The sequence below is a fragment of the Acipenser ruthenus genome, chromosome 27 (assembly GCF_902713425.1).
Source record: "Acipenser ruthenus chromosome 27, fAciRut3.2 maternal haplotype, whole genome shotgun sequence".
Lineage (NCBI taxonomy): Eukaryota > Metazoa > Chordata > Actinopteri > Acipenseriformes > Acipenseridae > Acipenser > Acipenser ruthenus.
The window spans coordinates 23,978,245-23,998,502 of NC_081215.1; the positions used below are offsets into that span (position 1 = coordinate 23,978,245).

The window sequence follows — 20,258 nt, forward strand, 5'->3', positions numbered from 1 at the left end:
GCAGGAGACAACGGTAGCGAGAAGTGTTTACAGCAGTTATTTTTTTTTAACTTGATCTTGTTTTCTATAGCCCAGCTGGAATGCTTTTTGATGTTCGTTTCAATAAGGATATTGATTGCAGTGTATTGCAGGTAAGACTGTTTACTTAAAATAAAAGCCTTGTGGATCAAAATTCCTTTGCAGTAGAACGGCAAATGCTGACTCGACAGGGAAGAGTCCCATTAAACTTAATTTACTGTTCTATAAGGAAATGAGACCGAGAGCACTACCGCTGCAACACTACACATTGACACCCAAAGGGAATTGTATTACGTCACAGCACACAAGTCATGGTTTAGAGCTCCATCTCCTGGTAAAATGGAGTTTAAGTCACAAATGACACAAAAGTCCTTTCATTTTCAAAACCTTTTTGTTAGACAGTTTTACACAATAGTACAAGGTCTTGAGCATAAAAATAATAATATAAAGATGTTGATGTAAGATATGCAATCCAAGACTCATAGGACCTCTTTTACTAAAGGTTCTTAAAAGTAACCATAAGACGCGTGTTAACACAAGTCTTAAAACTATAAATAAGTTGGTATTTACTAATGTGACTGCCACTTATTAAGACTGTGCTATGGAAATCATTAGCATATTAAGACATGCTACGAAACGTCTTAACAAAATGATGACATAGGTAGGGGCCACTGACTATAAAGGAATGAGCAGACATTGAGATACGCAGTTGTCTGTTTTTGACTTTTACTAAATGTATGTATGCAATACTCTATAGCGGCGTTTGAAAGGCATGATCGCAAAAATAAATAAATAAAAAGTTATAAACAATCCTACCTAGACACCGTCATTTTTTGAATTCATCATTGATTATATCAGTCTGCAGGCTACATCAATTAAACTGTTAATACAACAAAGTATGGAGTTGGCATTTAGACCAGGTGAATATCATTAGCCTCATTAGTGCTCTCATGCCACTTATTTGAATACATCACCATGCATTTTGCATTTTACATTAGCAAATGCTAATGCACCCATCGTGTTAGCCTATTTTTAAGGAGTGCGTGCTACCGCACTTCTTATGATTGAAGTCACGCTTTATCGTGGTTGATAAATACGGGATCATCTAACACGAGCCTTATCCTTGGATAACACGCGTGTTATGGCATAAGAACCTTTAGTAAATAAGGCCCATAGAGCTAAGTGGTGCAGTGTGATAATTCACTAGTAGTATGTGGTGCTGTTCCTCCTTGGGGGACTGTACAAATCCAGCTGATTACTTCCTTTTTTCAAAGAATTGGTTAATTTACTTTATAATGATGAAAAAGCAAGTTCCATGGAAGTGAGATAACACGGTGTGCTAATTCACTAGCATGCTGTGTTTGGGGGGGACCTAGATGGATTAAGGGGCGTTGTTATTTTGATCATAGAGTTTGCTTTAGTTTAAAGTTGCAGGGTTCTCAGCGGGGACTAGCAAAGTTGTGCTCTGCTAGCTCTAGGAAGAGATAGTAAAAATAGATTTAAAAAAAAAAGTGACAACTAAACACTGTTAACTGACAACTTTATTCACTTAGAAAAAAAAAACAATTTGCAAATGTTTGTATGTAGTGTATATTATGCAAGCTGATTTAAAGATAAAAATAATATACTGGAAAAGACAACTTTATTATCAAAACCCAACCCAAGAATGATTAAACAAACACATAGACCTGGAATAAAAACAGAGGCACCACTAAAACTATAAGGTGATGTACATGTTCATCAACTGTTACGGATTGTCCTAACCATTAACAAAAGACTAATTTTCTCTCCAAACAAGTTAATCTATGAAAATGTGTATTTTAATTATGCTTGAACATTAAATGCAACTCTTTCCCCCCTTAATTTTTGCTCAACATTTCTTCTAACATGTTATTAGTCAAAGTTTATGATTGGTCATACTGAATTACAGGAAAATGATGTGGGCCAATGTATGAGTGGGATGCCCACCAAAAGATAAGACATCACAGTTAAAGTAACTAAAAAGTCATTCTATTCATGAGTATACTGCTTTTGTGTTTATTTAAAAGAAACACACACCTCAAATTCTTTAATTTATGATTCCTAAATGTGATTTCCTGAAATATTAGATGCTAGGTTTATGTACAGTGCCATGGTATTTTAACACAGTTTGAGGATGGGATGTTTTAAAACCACCTGAAAATGTCACTGTATGATACCTTGCATATTCAAATACGTTTTGTTTTTGTAAGAGCAAGACATTTCATTAAAGTGTTTGACAGAATATGCAAATTAAAATTCTCATACAGAATTTTAGTTTACCTTCCCAAATCAACAACTACTGAACATTAACTTGCAAATAGTATCCCAAATACAGAACAAAGAAAAAAAAAAAAAAACACCTATCCCAGCTTACACTGTGCTAAAGTAAAGTCAAATTAATGTCAACAAGCAAACAGCAATATACTATTTTAGTTCACCACAGGCCTTTTCCACAAGCAACTCTGTCTGTTCCAAATTTATTCTTTTACAATAAAAGTATTGTTTTCCACATTAATGCAGTATTTCCAATGAAAATGTGCAATATACTTTAAGAATCTTTGGTGATAACTTAATTCTATATTAACCCTTGGCTAAAAAATGTATTATTAGATCCATATCAACTTTTGGGACATCAACATTATTATGCACACCTAAAACAAAACTGAAAACCACATCTTCAACTTCCAAACGGTACATTATTTACTTTTATAAGATATAGTTATAAAAACATGGACTTTAACTGGAGAAAAACGTTAGCCTCTGCTATGTGTTCCCTAGCACCTAATAAAGTGATTATGTATATCTTCTAGAGCAATATAGTAATCTCTTTTACTGCAAATATATTGCTGGGAGTGCATTTCAGCTTGATTTGGATGCCAGCACATTATTCCTTACTACAGATATATTTATTTGATTATATTGCAATGCATTTTCTTTGATAGAGAATGGCATGAACTTGGAAGCAGCATTTGTTGGAGAGTGAGAGAAAAAATAAGTCCCTAGCCTTAACTCGAGGGTGGAAAAATGGAACAGAAATTAGAAAATTAGAAATTACACGCATTACAATATTGCAAGTGGCACAGCCAACATTAAGAGCATTTCTAAAATGGAGAAAAAAAAGAAAAAAAAAAACACATTTGTTCCTGTTCTTCCTGTTGAGGAGGTGATCTGTAGTATCTGCTGCAGAACTGCAGATGGTAGTTAAGGCAAACCCATTCAGAAGGTAAGTGCTTCATTGCCTGAGCTCAACATAATTGGCAGGGAAAAGCCCGTATGCTGTTTTACACACTCCCCTCCACCAGCCCTCGTCAATCATTTCAATGTTAGTGATGATGTCATCGGGATCGAAGGAAATCTCGTCATCGCCAGCTGAAAGAAACGCACAGCTTTCAAATGAACAATGATGCAAAAAAAATAATAGGAAGTTAAAAGTACAGTAAAAAACTCTTTGAATAGCATACAATTTGTTATTTGTTTATTTTTTTTTAAAAAAACACCGATAAAATTAAAGTGACACACACAAAGAAAAGACTAAAAACATGCAGTCTCTTCATGCCATGATCCAAGCTTTTGTGACATTTGTTAATTGAACAAGAGGTGACCAGCACAGGTGGGACTGCGATTGCTGATTGCTGCAAAGGGCGAGATTCAGTATAGTTGGGAATATGCCATCCCACATCTTGCAACAAGAGTGTCCAGCGCCAGCCAGAACAACCCCAGAGTCTGGTGCAGTTGTGCACTCTCCTTCTGAATAACACATGGGTGCAGGAGGCTGGAAAGACTTTGGGAGAGCAGCCAACCTCATGATGCTGAACATGTCACAGCCCCAGATGTAGGCAGCGATAGGCAAGGGCAACATGATTTCTCCATCTGGATAAATTGGAGGCAGTAGTGTATTTCACACATGCAATAATAGTGGTCTATCTCAATCCTAAAATTCTCTTGGCAAGACACTTCTGAAATCGGGTTGTACAGCAAATGTTCACGTATCTCTGCGGGTAAGCATTTATGCCTTTTTAAAAATGCACTTTCCTTTCATCAAAACAGACCTGCTGGTTCCTAGAGCAGACATTGTGAGGAGTTAAAACTGGGCTACTCACCAGCTTGATAATCATACAGAGCCACTGCAGTGAGTCCAAGGTCATCCCCATACTCTGCATAATTCGGTTCGTCTATTAAAAGAAAGACATTTATATAAGTCCAACCTGACGAGACTGCAGTAAATCAACCCTATGTTAAAAACGAGGTCATTCCATTCCAAAGACTAATATAGAAAAAAAAGGCTTCAAGGTTCTTATCAAACACTAACACTCATTAAGTATAGATTTAAAAATGTTAACTAAAAAGGTCAGATCAAAAACACATTACCGCTTACAATAATATTTAAAACAAACTGAAAGGAGACCATATATTTATGAAGGGGGTAATGTGGTCTAAAGTTAAATACTTTAAATTGCATTTTACAGCCATCCTCTCATTCAATGCTTCCTTTTGCAACAACTTTTACTCATTGAATTATGTATTTAAAAAAAAAAAAAAAAACTTTAATAGTGTGTTTTGTTTTGTTTTATATAAACACCATCAGCTTTTTGAGATTGAGAAAATCTTGGTCTTACTGTGCGAGTATTCTGCATGCCACTAACCATGGTCACACCACAAAAGGGAACATATTAACAAGTGTTCACTAGCTCAATATACAATTATACAAAGCAAACTTAGTACTTTAATATAACAAAGAAAACTTTGCAGAAATATCCACAATACTTACAAACCAATAAAGTATAATAAACTTTCAGGCTAAATGACCCAAATATGAAACAAGGATAAACTAGGTTGGTTTGACAGATGTAGGTTTCTCCTCTCCAGTGAATCCTGTTAAACTTTAGGAAACAGCGAGAGCATTAATATGAAGCTGCTATCCGAGCAACACAACGTTACCTCCTTGATTGTGCACTTCGTCTGGATTCTGATAGACTGCTTCTTGCTGGGGTTCATATATAGCATCCTCATAATCTGGCTCCTGTACATTAGAAGGGGGTCCTGCTTCGTACTGGTTTGAACTGGGAGTCGAGTCTCTGTCGAGTGGCTCTTCATACAAATCTTGCTGCTTTAAAAAAAAAAAAGAAAAAAAAAAAAAAAGTCAGACGTTTTTCTTTATGAACATTAAATGATTGTGAAGATTGCTTACTACTGATACAAAGGCAATATAGCTCACAGCCAACACAGATCTCTGATATTTAAAAAAGTACAATCAATTTTGAATAATGTACAGCTATGTCCAAAAGTTTAGGACTGAGACCAGAAAAAAAAAAAAAGGGAGTAAGTGCTGACCTGGTATGCTGGGCTGGGTGGCTTCTCTTGGTGAGCAGGCTGGGGGGCAGGATCTGGTTCTGGTGCCCGTTCTACAGTCCGCTGCTTTTCAGCTTTGGCCTGCTCCTGTGTCGGAGCAAAACAGATGTAGCAGTTAACAGCTGACATGACGTTTCTCAACAACATGGCTTCTGAAACACCACCGATCAATGGAAATCTAGACGGGCTGCCAATTAATCCCTAATTCCCCCCCCCCCGGGACCTAAAAAGAAAAAGCGCTTTATTTTGGACACCCTGCCATATGGCAAGGTCAAACTACAGAAAACCTGTACGAAGTTTGAAGTGGTAGCAATGAAGTTCCACCACTCCCTCTGGAATGATCACACAAACATGAGCAAGGGAGAAACGAACACTAAGCCTGCAACTTTCTCAAAACATAGCTTTGCTTACTCTGCATTCAGAAGCAAAACAATGCTAGTTTTACTGTTGGCAGTGTATATAAGCAGAATTACTTGAACATTTTGCTGAATCAATTTTGTTTGAATATAGCAATTTAGAAAATGGGCTTTTTATTTCCTGGCATATCATTGGCTAGTACTCTTGGCAGGGGGGTACATTAACTTTCAATAGATGACCAGAAAATAAAGTACCGGCATAAATACCTTTTCACCTGAGCCTTCAAGTTTTAAAACCACAAAACTTGTTTCTCTCTTTATGCCCTTGGGTGGTCCGGTATTGCCCAATACCGCCCACCCTGTCGTTCTTATTGCTTATATAGAAAGTGTTGCGATATACTACTAGTACATAATTTAAATTGATTGTTGCATACAGGTGTTTAAATAGCAATACATTTTGTACTTTTAATAAAACCAAGAAACTCTGCAACTGAAAATTTCTCTACACAACAGACATGGAGGACAGATTCCTTACATATTACCACAATCATAGCTCCAGTGTGAAACATTTCTCTATGTGAAAAAGTCAAACCTTTACTGTGGGTCTTTCCATCACACGCTAAATATCATAAATTAGTTATTGTATTTGAAATAGCTCCTCTGAGCCCACTGCCATACAACATGCATTTTCTGGCAGCAACAAATAGTTTAGGGCTGTTGGCAGAGATTCATCTGGGACGTTTATTAACTGTAGTCTACATGAATACAAAAGGTGCTGCTTTGATCAACTATCCCGTGGGTTAAGGCACAGACTTGTTTTTTTAAGCATTTTACAGTCCCAGAGAATCCACCCAGATTGATCATCCACTTATTTTTTAGGGGTCATCTCGGGTTAACAAGGGGTGGGGTGGGTGATCAAATTCACAGGAATTCCCCAGTTCTGTAAACAGGGTTGGGGTCAATCCCTTCTTAAAATCAATACCAATTCCTTCAAAGACACAGAACTGCTCTCATTTGAAGTCGATTTAACTGTCAGACAGTGATCAATTTAAGTCATTTGTTGCCACTTTAAGAAGCTCATTTTAACAGAATACTGCTAATTGCAATGTTGGTCAACGATGTGATAGAATTCATTAAAAAGTGAATTTGGAATTGATTTTAAAAAGGAATTGGCATTGAAAACCAGGAATTTACCCCAAACCTGGCTGTAGAATGCTCTAATAAAATCCACCTGTGGCTTACCCCTGTAAATCAATTCAAGACTCGGAACAGGAGAATAGCTTGGAAAATGCACCAATACAAGAAGTTGCATCTGAAAACTCATGTACCTCGATCTTTCTCCTGGCCTCGTCCTGCTCTTGCTTCTCCTTGGCCACTCGACGAGCTCTCTCTTCTTCACCCTTTTTTCTGTCCTCCTCCTCCTTCTGCTTGGCAATGTTCTCAAACCTGGCTTTGATGCTGCTAGCACTGCTTCCGGCTTTGGGATACAAAAAAAAAGTTCAACCTGGTAACCGACCTCAAAATCAAGTAGTTCATAAAGGAAGATTAAGGAGCACACTTTTTCATAGGACATAGATTTTTATCCTGACAAATTAGGTCTATACATTATTGGGTTAAGCAAGTGATCTATCTTACAAAACCTTTAAAACCGTAAGATGGGAGGCTCACTAAGAGCCCTTAGAACTGATCTACCAGGGAATTCAGATCTATAAAATCCCACTGCCATCATATCACTGATGAAGTAGGATGAATACATTTTAAAAAATGGTACAAACTACCTTTCAGATTTAGCAGACTAGAAATCATTAAAATTACATATCTGTAACTTAAATTGAAGTGACTGCACTGCATAAGTGGCCTTGTCAGCATAGTGTTGGTTTAAAGGGTATAAACAGTAAATGACAACCTACCTGCTTCAACAGGTTTAGTCCTTTGATAGGCTGGAGCTGGCTTTTGAACATCATCAAAGGTACCTGCACACTGTTAAAGACAAAAAGTGAAGATTGGTCTACTCTACACAATGTACAATCGAGAAGCTGTGTCTTCTATACCTAGAAAACTACCGTCTGTTTTTGTTTAAAGTAACTTTGCTAATAAAATAATAAGAACAAACAGAATATGTAAAAAGTGTACCTTATCCATTCTGTCCTGCTGTACTCCAAACTTCCCACCAAATCCCTTTGAATAGTCTAAAATAACATCAGACCGTAGAGTTAAGTTCAGAGAAAACACAGGTTTTTAGAAAGAAAAAAAAACTAACATGCAAACCATTATGCGCACAGCCAAAAGTAAAACGCATCATATAAATGGCTCAGGTCCACTTTTTTTTTTGCAGCTGGTTTAGATTGCACATTTGTAAAGCTGATGTGCGTGATGCATTGAGACACTGTAGGCTGTGAGGGCATGCATCTTTAAAAAATAAATAAAATAAAATGTTATATACAGTGGCAAATAAGCAAATGGTCTCTGGAATAAGAGTGGTGTGAAGACATCCAAAGATCACAAGAGCGATAGAACAAAAAGGAAGGCACTTTTTTAAAACTGTAGCACTCTGCAAGCACAGATTATTAGGATTTCTGAATCTTATAACTGAATTTAATAGCAATATAGTTGCACTCCACACAGAGATGCACAGACGGTTATCCTGGATATAAAACAGCTGCTATTTGTAATAACATGCACAATTCAAACAAGTTACTGTTTGATTTAACGTGTTATTTGATGAAGCTCGTAGAGGCAGAAAATAACCTCTTGCTTAAATCCCTCTTTGCATATCCTCATTATATGTGGAAGAGAAAATGTGAATTTCAGCCTTTACAATCCCTGAAACTGTGGGTGGAGCACTGCAAGGAACTCCTGGGACTATTAGTAACCCTCTAGTGCCATCTTCAGTTACAATCAGTGCAGGACAGTCACAAGCCTAACACGGAAAAATGGTCACAAAAAAAAAAACTCTGCATCTTTGTTTTTAGCTAAAGGCTAAGCAGTGTACAGTAAAAGTATTGTTTTATTAATTTATATATATATATATATATATATATATATATATATATATATATATATATATATATATATTTAAAAAAAATCGGCATGCTTTTAAATTTTCATTTTTGAATTGTTTAGCAACTTGATAGCACTTTAAACTCAGTTCATTCAGACAACTTAAAGTTTGTGTTTCTGATTTTATAAATTTCTTCTGCCCCCAATCCCCACAGATTCAAGGCGTTCCTGTGACCCAGTACATTTGGTCACAAAACAAATACGTACGACAACATTTTCTAATGGATTTACAGCCTTATCAAAAACAGAGTCTGTGCTCGAAGCTGCTACAGTTTTGTCATAGACTGGAGTGTGACTGTGCCTTGCTGGGACTCGTGCTTGGCCAGTTTCTCCTTGTATTCAAAGCCCATGGCAGCTTTGTCCTGCCTCTCCATCTGAACACCGTATTTCCCTCCGAAACCTTTCTTATAATCTGAAAAAACCACAAGCCACAGCAAGGGAGAAAAGATTCAACAGAAAAAAACAAAATGACAAACAGAACAAGGTTAATACAACCGAACCTGCAGTACTCCAACAAAAGGGCTCTCCATTAGACTATATCATTTAAATGTTACGAACAGAGGACATGGTGTGTTCCTTAGCTATACTAAACCAAAACAATACATATAGAAAGCTTAAAAAACAATGACTTGAATTTACATTAGAAAACAATGGCACTCCAAGTGCAGTTCTGTATTGTTTGTAAGTGAGGTTATGTATGCAACAATTCATTCCATACAAGTTTAAAAAAAAAAAAAAAAAAAAAACAGGATTGTTCCGATACCACAATTTCTATGTCGTTTTCTTTTGCATTAACTTTCGTGAAAGGTACTGCATTTTCCAGTAAAACAGGCGAACCCCTACAAACAGCACCTTGATTTGTGTCTCCTATGAAAGCTGCCTTAGGTCAACTCAACAAAGTGAAGATGCTCAAAAAGGTGACAGTGTTCAAATAAATCTGCAGCGGTGAAAGTGTTAACATAAAACATGCATAGAGTGCACAAGTTCCAAAAACCCGGGATCTACTGAAAAGAGAATGTTCCGAATTATGCTGCTAAATCGAGAAGGAGCTAATCCCCCTAACCCAGCTGTTGAACAAGGATTAACCGTACTTTATTTCACTCATGAGGATTGCTATAACTAAATTATACAACGGATGTGTCGCCGTAGCAGTACTGGGACTGAAACAACATGGCTAAGTCTTGCAATACATCGATATGCCATTCCATATAGCCAGTTATGGGAAGATTTCCTGGTTTACAGTGTTATTCGTTGAAAATACCTGCATCAGCACGAGTCAAAAAATGTAAGATAACATTCTAGAAGTCTTTAAAATACATGTACCCCGCATTTCTGGAGATCTTAATATCACCACAGGACAGTGAAATAATGCAGATGTTGTATTTGTTTTATCCAATCCACCTTCATTTGTAACATCTACAACAGCAGTATGTGTATTCAAATGATGATGACATCATTAAATGTGCCCATGTAATAAAGATGAACCTTGCACCCAGGTTATGTTGCTTTTTTGATTTATTCACACTTCCAGAACGAGAGGAAACCACCACCTACTGCAGCCAAGGAAACACCCCCATCCTTTTAACAACTTATTGTACTTGTAGGTTTGCATGCATCAGACTTTGAATGGCTTGGTAACAGTTTAGAGAACAAAAATTAAATAATGCAAAGAGGCGTCTCATTCATTTATTTACAGAACTTAAGCAATTGCACACTGATAGCCCTTGTTAGCATGTGTAATCGTTTTCTGGATCAGTCCTACCCTTGTGTAACTGTAAAGGTCAAAACGCAATATGTTTAAATTTTCCTTGTTAAACATTACTGCTTTCAAAATATGTCATATGGTTTGAAACAAATTCAAGAAAATAATAATTGTATGCAATCTCAGCAGGGGACAAATTCTTAAACTGTGTCTGATATGGTTTCCCAATAACAAGTGATTCAAGTGCAATTGTATTTGCTTACTAGAAAGTTGGAGGAGCTATTTACTTCTTTGATGTTGCCTCTTTGCATTCAATTAAAAAAAAAAAAAAACCTTTAAACATTAACTATGAAACAAAGAACACCCATTGAACATAAACCAGATTGTCTGTTGAGCTGGCATGGGAGACTGGAGTGCAAGTACCTTTCTGAGACTCGTGCAGCTGTACTTTCTCCTGGTGATCCCAGCCGAGGGCAGACTTGTCCTGTCTATCTGTCTGGACACCAAACTTCCCTCCAAACCCTTTTACATAGTCTGCGCACATAATTAAATCACCAGGGTTATTATGTGGCACGTTAAAGAGGAAGTAAAAAGAGGACCTGGAGGAGAGTAACTAAAGACAAGAGTTTAAAGCAGAATAAAAAGCCGTACAGTTTCACACCCCTCTTCCCCACGAACTCCTCATCAGGATTTTAATTGTATTACTTCTACAGCTATATCAACGTCCCTATTCCACCTGCCGGGTTATTGAAACACACCTCAATCAAGTCAATTTAAAGGTATGTCATTAAAACTAGTCCAGGAGTGTTCTCCCCCTACACCCACACACTCTAGCCCACAGTGCAATACTGACTATGATGCAGTCAAACACCACACGGTATTTAACAGCAAAGTTTCCACCTGCTTGTAAAGGGGTACTTTGGTACTGAGCACCTCACAGTATATTATAACTAACTACTTATCCAGTTTAATTTAGCCTGGTAATAAATAATAGCTTATAAAAAACCCTTTAAAAAGGTAAATTCTGATGAAGAGTAAAAAAAGTTTATTAGAAACTCCCCAAAGCATATCCCAAACATGCAATAGAGCCCCAGAACCAAACCCCCTCCTTCACCCAGGTTCATGAGAACAAAACAAAGTTTAGCAGATACTCTGACACTAGGTAACAGGGCTGGGGCTGTGCTTGATGAAAGGATTCTCATTTGGGAGACACGCAAGGTTTATTTTCTCGTCATTGGTAATATGGTCTTGTGCGGCTCCCAAGTTAATACACTTCTCTTAAATATTTTTGACAGCATAAACACACTTTGACGTGTTCATTCTAGTTGTACGTGTTGCAAGAGCAGAAACATGTGGCAAACCTTTCTGGGACTCGTGCTTCTCGGTCTTCCCTTGATACTCAAAGCCAACTGCACTTTTGTCCACTTTGTCCATTTCCACTCCATATTTCCCACCAAAACCTTTAGAATAATCTGCAAATCACAAGAGAATAAAAGTTATTAAATATGTGTTACTCCATAGATTCAGCATCTCCTGCCTACTAGCCATAGACACAGAATCATAAGGGTTGAATTAAATATGTTTTTATTCTCTTTGCAGATGTATCAGTTAAGTAAACAAGTTGTTCCTCTCTAACCCTGTGCAAGTGCAAAGACCAATACAGCACCCAGCCAATATCTGTAACTGGGCACAAGAAAGATTTGAACCACGCTGGTACAACTCACCCTTACTAGTAGCTCTGGGTTAACATGTTATTTAAAAAAAAACAACACACAAAAAGCTTCTCTGTAAAATAGTCCAAGTCCTTGGTCCCAATCTGTTTTGTCCAACAGACAGTTGTCCTAGGGTAGGCCTTCTGTTAAATTACGTACTGCCTAAAGAGTTAATAATAATAATAATAATAATAATAATAATAATAATAATAATAATAATAATAATAATAATAATAATAACAACAACAACAACAACAAGAAGTTATTCTGAGCATTAAAACTAAGCTTTGAAAAAGGTATAACAAAAACATACCTGCAACCTAGTTTGAAAAAAGACCAGAAGAAAAAAACAAAACAAACCTTTCTGGGACTCATGTTTTTCGAGTTTTCCCTGGTAATCGAAGCCTACTGCACTCTGGTCAACACGATCAGCCTGTACACCATATCTCCCCCCAAAACCAGATGAGTAGTCTATGTGATTGAAGACACAGCAAAGCATCAAGCTAAAGTAAAATAATGCTACTGCGCGGCCATGCACGGTTCCATACAGACCCAGCAATGGAAACAAACTCTCCACAACTTGATTAAAGCAAAGGGTGACATATTAGGAGAAAAAAAAAATGAACAGACATCTGAGGGCACTGTGGTGTTGCAACAGCCAGCCAACCAAACCCAGGGTACGTGGGCAGGAAGACGTGTTCTTTTTCACGTTACTAATTTGATTTAATGTTAAGCTCTATTCCAAAACAACCAGTAAATGTCATCATGTCATTAGTTTTTTTTTATTTTATTTTGTGAAGTACTGTAGTGGATCTCAAAAACATTTTTTACTCTCTAATGCAATTTGATTTCATGAAAAGGTAATCATTATTAGAATTAGGCATTTGTAAAACAATAAACATTTATTTGTTAGCTGCAATATCTATGCTTATGGAATAATTTATAATTTTTCTGGATGAAATGAAATCCATTAGTATACAAAACGATGTAATAAAAATACGGCTAAACACTATTGACATTTTCATATACAAAAAAATTATATAGATCGACTTTACATAAGCAGGAACAGTATTAAAGTTCAAACCTCATTTCAGATTAATAAATCTGTTATGTATATAAAAAGGTGTACATTCATATAAAGCATTATGAAGTTAAGCTGTGCTGAACCTGAGAGGAAAAGTGGTGATTGAGTGGAAAAGTGGTGTTGCTAATGCATGTGCAAGCGCAGTAAAATAACCACAAGGGCTCTCAAGCCATCTGATCTACAACAAGCGGAACATAACAGAAAATAAAAGCTTTACCAGAATTACTAACACAGCACTGACATCATAAAAAACATATACATCTATACAAACAAGCATTACCTTTTTGTGAGGCGTGTTTTTCGGTCTTGCCAGTATATTCAAATCCAACAGCAGACTTGACAAAAAAAAAAAAACATGATAATTGCAAAAAGAACAATACAGGTAAAAACCAGTGAAGTATGTCAACATCACCTTCAAGCAACCTCATTTAAAACAGAAAGTGCACAGGACTGTGTTCCAGTGAAACACAGTGATAAAATAGCCTGTAAGTGTGTAAAATATGTGCTGTACCTGGTCAACTCGGTCTGCCTGTACACCAAACTTTCCACCAAACCCCTTGACTGAATCTGTCTGGGAGCAATGCTTGGAGAGTTTGCTCTGGTACTCGTTGCCTACAGCAGACTGCAAAAAGAGAGGGGAACAGTTGACTTTTCAAACATGATACTGAGCTTTTATTGTCTGTTTCATTAAGTGGAAGGGATTTTACGGTAGGCTTCCCCTAGCTTTAACTTGCCTTTAGAAATGAAAGCAGAACAGCGTAGCTCAAGGCTAGTGAAATCCACGTTCCATTGTTTACATTTAATAAAAAAGGACTACAGCCCACATATTTTACATTTTGAATAACCTCTCAATTGTTTTTGTTCAGGACAGATACATTTACAAGGATGTTTTGTTTATTTCATTTTACACCTTTGCATATCTCTATTGTTGCTGAAGGACAGCTCTGTGTCAAGGTCGGCGACGATTAACTGGAAAAGGTAGCCAGGCTATTTGATTAGATGTGGTTTGAATCTGAACCACTTGAACTACTGGGGTGCATATGACTGTGTGCGGGTCTTGACACTTCAAGCCTGTCAAACTGCCAAGCAGCTCAGCTGTTGAAGCACTCGGCAGATAAACCAAGGGACCTCGATTTATTACCACAAGGCAATACGCATTTTCTTTCACAGAACGAGAGACACAGATGAAGGTCAACCAAGGACGTAAGGTTTGCCTTCATTCTGTACAGCATGGCGGTCGAGCGAAGCATCGGCATCAGTGCTTTCAAGGTAGAGTACCCTTTTCACAGCTGGGTTAATTGTGGGCAGGCTTCTGGTGGATGCTCATATCAAGGGGCAAACCAAAAAGTAGGGGAAATACTGAGCTGCTCTAATAAACTGCGAAAAATCGATCCGATTAATTATTGTATCGCAGTATATATATATATATTATATATATATATATATATTATATATATTCCCCCACTGATCTAAATGTGATTTCATCAAGTCTGCCAGGATACCCTTCTTAAACGGGATTTGGAGTTGTTTTTCATGCAGAAAGGTGTGAAATGTTAGCACTCAGGGTTTTTTTTTGTCCTGGCGCTTCCTGTATTATCCGGTTCACGCACTCAGCCAGAAACCAGAGCAAATGACTGCAGTCCATTATGTTGATCTTGGCTCCAGCTCCTGATCAGGTGGCACACAGAAGCAGGCAGATTATTGCACCAGGATACTGCCAATTAAGAGGAGCCGGGTGTGAGAGATGGAAGTTCTGAACTTTGCCAAGCAATTCAGAATATAATGGGCTTCAAACTGTGTCAATTAGATCAGTCGCACTTGCTATTGCTGGCCGTGCAGCCGAGGAAAGTGTAGAGAGATAGATTTCACGATGTTGATTTTTACTAATGGCATTTCCTCCCAGTACTCGCAAGAGGAAATTAAATGTACTGAAATTACACAGGTGCTGCAAGACCTGGGAAATCACCCAATGCTCGAATTATTTGACCTTGTCGTCTCTCAGAGTACCTATGTGAACTATACTGGGAAAGTGATCCAAAACTTTACTGCAGAATAACAGCAGGACTGAAATACAGATTTTCTACAAATCAGTTTCAAGGTCCCAATACATTTATGAAAACTGAATACCTGACTATTTTCAAGCCAGCCTACTGATGTCCGACACCCTTGGAATGATCTCTTATTCAGCTGTTGGTAATACAGACCAACACGTGTGCATGTCTGAGTGTGTGTTCATAAACACGTGTGCATGTCTGAGTGTGTGTTCATAAACAGCAAACATGCAAAGAATTTCCAAAACAGAACAACTGTGCAACATTTCCTTTGCAAGCTGTATTCTGGACCCAATCCACAAGGACTCATAAGCAAACCTTTGTGGATCTGCCCTGTAATAGGGCAGGAAGAAAGTAAGATCAACCCACAAATGGTCAGTGGAAAGCAATGGGGTTTGATGTCATTCTAAGGCAGTACTGGACTTACAAACTCCGAGTGCATTCCAGTAAGCTGCATCACCTGGGGGGAAGGGGCTCAAACTATGTTTATAGGCACAGAAATCAACATAGAAAACAGGTTTAGTCCCATCTAATTAGAATCCACTCATGTTCAGACACATTCTCAGAAACAGGATCCGCCTACAGTACTTCCAGCGGTCTTCTACTTACCCTGTAAGTTCCTAGAGTTGCTAAATAATTGAGCTACTCAAATATACACATCATTAGGCAACAATAGACGCACAACAGAAGATGCATACACAGTCACTACAGGTACACCTAATAATAAATAACATCTATAGACCCTTTCCACACTCTCTGGAACCTGGCCCCAAAGAATAAGTAGCTGCAATTCATTTCAGTTTAAAATACATAAATCAAATAATAGTAGATGACTAGTTATAAAATACGAAATACAGTACAACGTCGCATATCCGACCCCTTGTGGACTGGGGTATAGGCGGATTTGTATAAAAGTTGGATTTGCGAACATCTATAGAAAAAGCATTTACACATCCATAATAGACTAGTGAACAAAAACAACACACAAACTGCTTTAAACATGGTGACATTGTTTGCTTTAAAAAGTAAGCAAACGTAAACAAGATTAATTTGGCTACAAATACACAGTGTTGCTATGAGGTTTGCTATAAGCCATCTCCACGCAAAGCATAGTAACCTGCAACTGATGGCTTCTTTCTTAAAGAAAAGCATTGCTTTTATGAAGCTTGCTTTGTTTAATTCAAATGCATTTAAAAGCTACACCACCATGCTGCAAGCGCTCTTGTAGCCTACTTTTAATATTTATTTAGCGAGGCGGTTAATTGATCAAGGTGACGGTTGGATATGCAACGTTCCACTGTACTTTTCATTTATTGGCAACATTTTAAAAGCACTGTAGCAATATGATAAGTATGGGGTTGTTCCATCTATCCTCAACTACACAAAATATCCACCAGTACTGCAGTACCTTATCCATTCGGTCTTGCTGCACACCAAACTTCCCCCCGTAGCCGTGGGATGCTTTAGGCATGTTTTCCAGCTCCTTCTGCTTCAAGTTGTGGTGCTCGTCAGAGACGTTCTCCCGCAGTTTATGAATGCTGCAGCCAAGCAAACCGAGCATGAAGAGACTTCATGGGAAAACATTCGATTTCTGTATACCAGACTAACCCACAGTGTGAATACTTCATTGTTTGAACATCGAGTACATTTGTAAATAAATACATAGATCCAAACTTTGCACATAAATAGAATAGCTGTCACAAGCATAGAATCCCTTGAGCTGGAGCAAACATTTAACAGTTACACTAAATCATACCGCACAGACAGGTTTAACGGTCAGGAGCAACTTACTTAATATGTTCCTGATGTCCAGATCCTTCTATTGTCTTCGCACCCCATCTCTGTTCTTTCTCAGACACATCGTTCTGTTTTAAACAATCACATTTTAAACAACTGGCCTAGCTGTCTGATAATCCACATAAAAATTAATCACTTCTCACTCCCAGAAGGTTGGTGAGCTCTGCCTGGCCAAACCTTTACAACAACTCAAACAAAAGCGATGCCGGGAATCACAACTTTAGATTTAAAGTAAAACATAAACTGGATTATTCAGATTCCTTTATTTGCAGCAATCACTATATCAGCAGCACTCGTGCTCCAGGCAGTTAACGTCTTTCAATGCACATCATGGTTCTCATTGATTCTCTTGGGTCTTCAGACAGGAATCATGCCAGTTAATATCTCTGGTGTCACTTAACCCACAAACAGAACTTAGAGCAAGATGCATCAGCTGTTACAACTATTCTTATAGCACATTTGTGACATTCTTCAACAAGAGAGGCTATAAGATTATCTGGACCAAACTCAATTTAAACAATATCAAATAAAAAAAAGACTTGCCTCAAAGTCAGGATCTGTCTCCCAGTCATCACCTGCATCCTCTGGCTGGATGGAAACAGATTGGCCTGCAGCTGCTTTCCACATCTGATACAAACAAACAAAAAAAAGGATTTGTATGCAGTTAAAAACCTTATTTCTTCAGCTAAACTGATGAATCTTATGTTATAAAGAAAATGTCTACCTTTTATCATTTTTTGACACTGTTATAACGAATATAATGCAAAACCCATACAAGCACTGCCTGCATTTGGCATTAAAAGGCTTTAAACATTAAGCATACATTTCACATCCTGGTGCTCAGCAGAGGATAAAATCAATAGCAAGCTCAATCCATATGATAAGACAGGCTCTTATGGCCATATATCAGCATGATTAATCTGTATTATGACTGCATTTAATAGTAACTATGTATACTTCAGGCTTTAAAAATAAGCATAAGCACACATATTGCTGTTGTTGGTCAAATGCCAAGAGGTGTAGCATATTTTAATATATTTATTATTTTATTTATTATTATTATTATTTGTTTATTTAGCAGACGCCTTTAGCCAAGGCGACTTACAGAGACTAGGCTGTGTGAACTATGCATCAGCTGCAGAGTCACTTACAATTACGTCTCACCCGAAAGACGGAGCACAAGGAGGTTAAGTGACTTGCTCAGGGTCACACAATGAGTCAGTGGCCGAGGTGGGATTTGAACCGGGGATCTCCTGGTTATAAGCCCGTTTCTTTAACCACTGGACCAGTATATAAAATGAAGTGCTTTCCAGAACTAACATTTCGCCCGCCATAAACAAAGACCTTGCAGATCTAGCACATAGTCTGACTATATGACTTGTCAACTCTCATTGCGAGTAAACCCATGACGCGACTCTGATTCATGTGCAAAATGTGGCATCTGTTTCCATTGCCCGTGATGATTCTGCACTCGACGTGGATTTGAAATGCAGTCCGAGTTGAGTGAGGGCGAAAAAACAACCTTTTTTTTTTTCTTTTTTTTTCCATTTGCTGTCTAAGTGTTACAAATGAAACTGTTTCGGTTCCCAATTGAAGGGATTTCAGTGCATGGTGGGTTACCTTGGAACGTTTTGTTTGTTTGTTTGTTTGTAATGTACTTCCTTTGCAAGCATTGTCCCTGTTCTGCTTTTTATCGTTCTTTTTCACACTACAGTCACACGCACTTTCACATTTAAGTATTTGGTCTGCAAACGACCAATGCATTAAAGACATTATGTTCACGATATAATTGTAGGCCAACAAACCCAGATGTACAGTTTAGACCAGCTGGAATACAAAACTGTGAAAATAAAACTCAAAGCACTCTACATTGCATGCTACGTCATTACAACTCCACATGTTAATATTGATAAAACACATAAAACAGTCGTTAATAATAAGTTCACAGTAGTGTTTTTTTTTATAATTAAATACAAGATATATAAATATATTCGTCCTGAATCATTTGCTCGAGGTAATATATGTTCATCACCTCAATAAACAGTGAAGCACGTTGCATTTTGAGCTGTCACACATTACATTGTAACGCACAATTCCAATATAAAATGTTACACTCTATGTGAAATAGTTATATACAGCGATACATTATTTCCTGTTCTACAATCCCACCCTGATCTCTCATTCTCTTCCATGCCATGATTATTGGCTGCTGTAACTGCATTTAGCCAAAGCTTCTACCTACAAATCGTTCGCTGGCTTTATTTATTCTAACAATTTCTTTGCGATCCCACGTCAGTTTTACTTACTTCTTTTCTGATTTCCTTTTTCTTTTACAGATAATGAAATATACTCCCACACCCCTGGACCGTCCGTCTCAGTTGTATTCCTGCCGTTCCCCGTGCTCTTCCGGCTCTCCCAAAGCCTTACTTCCTGTTATGAAGTCAGCAGCACCACCTGGGAGCTCCAGTTGGAATCTGGGTAGGACGCAGCAGGCGCTTCAATTTATTCCGGTTATCGTTAATTTTAGCCATGCAGACACATGTACATCCTGATCAACGCCACATAACGTTGTACACACGACTCAATACAAACCCGAGATGTCAGTTACATAGTGCTTACTAGTTATTACTTACAGCACTGGTGTACTCTGTATGCTGGTCAGAGCTGTTGAGGCAATCTCTGGTAGTCCATGGAAAATAGACCCTTAAAAAAAACCCCTCCATTTACAGTAAAGTTTTTAAGCCAACTGACAAGCCAATAAGAGGCCAGTAAATATGTGCTCCAATTCCAAACTCTTTGCTAGTGTCTACAGCTCACCAGCAGTTGCTGGAATTATTAGCAGGGCAGACTTGTTCAAAGATAATGTTACACCTGTAAAATATTGTTGGTGTACATACTATTATAAGATGTATTTAAAGTATCTTATGGAGTTAAAGTCTTTTCGGCTGTTGAAATGTAGTGCCCCACAATCAGGTTTACAGTAAAATACATAGGGTAGCCTTATGCACTCTGCTTTATCTGGCCTTGTTGATAGCAGGCCATGAGGACAGTTTGCTTACACTCCCCATAAATACAGTAGTTCAAGCTGTAGGAAAAAGTCTCATTCAA

At 37.7% G+C, this 20,258-nt stretch overlaps 1 protein-coding gene across 4 annotated transcripts; it reads right to left on the reverse strand.

Moving 5' to 3' along the window:
- Positions 1 to 1,541: 1,541 nt before the first annotated feature.
- On the reverse strand, positions 1,542 to 19,616 carry LOC117432315 (src substrate protein p85-like). Of its 4 annotated transcripts, none has more exons than XM_034054057.3 (17): positions 19,457 to 19,616; positions 17,694 to 17,777; positions 17,145 to 17,218; positions 16,762 to 16,891; positions 13,814 to 13,924; positions 13,583 to 13,637; positions 12,579 to 12,689; positions 11,868 to 11,978; positions 10,930 to 11,040; positions 9,106 to 9,216; positions 7,878 to 7,933; positions 7,655 to 7,724; positions 7,073 to 7,221; positions 5,371 to 5,475; positions 4,978 to 5,143; positions 4,140 to 4,211; positions 1,542 to 3,408 (listed from the first exon to the last, which is right to left on the reverse strand). In XM_034054057.3, exons 2-17 carry the CDS (start codon positions 17,775 to 17,777, stop codon positions 3,272 to 3,274), a joined length of 1,653 nt encoding a protein of 550 aa, XP_033909948.3. In that variant the 5' UTR covers positions 19,457 to 19,616; the 3' UTR covers positions 1,542 to 3,271. The 4 variants fall into 4 exon arrangements, with proteins under 4 accessions (XP_033909948.3, XP_033909947.3, XP_033909949.3 ...); XM_034054056.3 differs by having other exon boundaries at positions 4,978 to 5,146; positions 19,457 to 19,615; XM_034054058.3 differs by lacking the exon at positions 9,106 to 9,216 and having other exon boundaries at positions 4,978 to 5,146; positions 19,457 to 19,612.
- Positions 19,617 to 20,258: the final 642 nt, after the last annotated feature.

What these genes read in the sequence shown, in the direction of transcription:
- LOC117432315 (XM_034054056.3), bottom strand. Translation starts at nt 17,777, where the DNA reads ATGTGGAAAGCAGCTGCAGGCCAATCTGTTTCCATCCAGCCAGAGGAT. An exon ending in AAAACACGCCTCACAAAAAG is followed by an intron (nt 12,690 to 13,582) that starts GTAATGCTTGTT and finishes TCAATCACATAG; the next exon opens with ACTACTCATCTGGTTTTGGG. An exon ending in CACCCAGCCCAGCATACCAG is followed by an intron (nt 5,147 to 5,370) that starts GTCAGCACTTAC and finishes TTTTTTTTAAAG; the next exon opens with CAGCAAGATTTGTATGAAGA.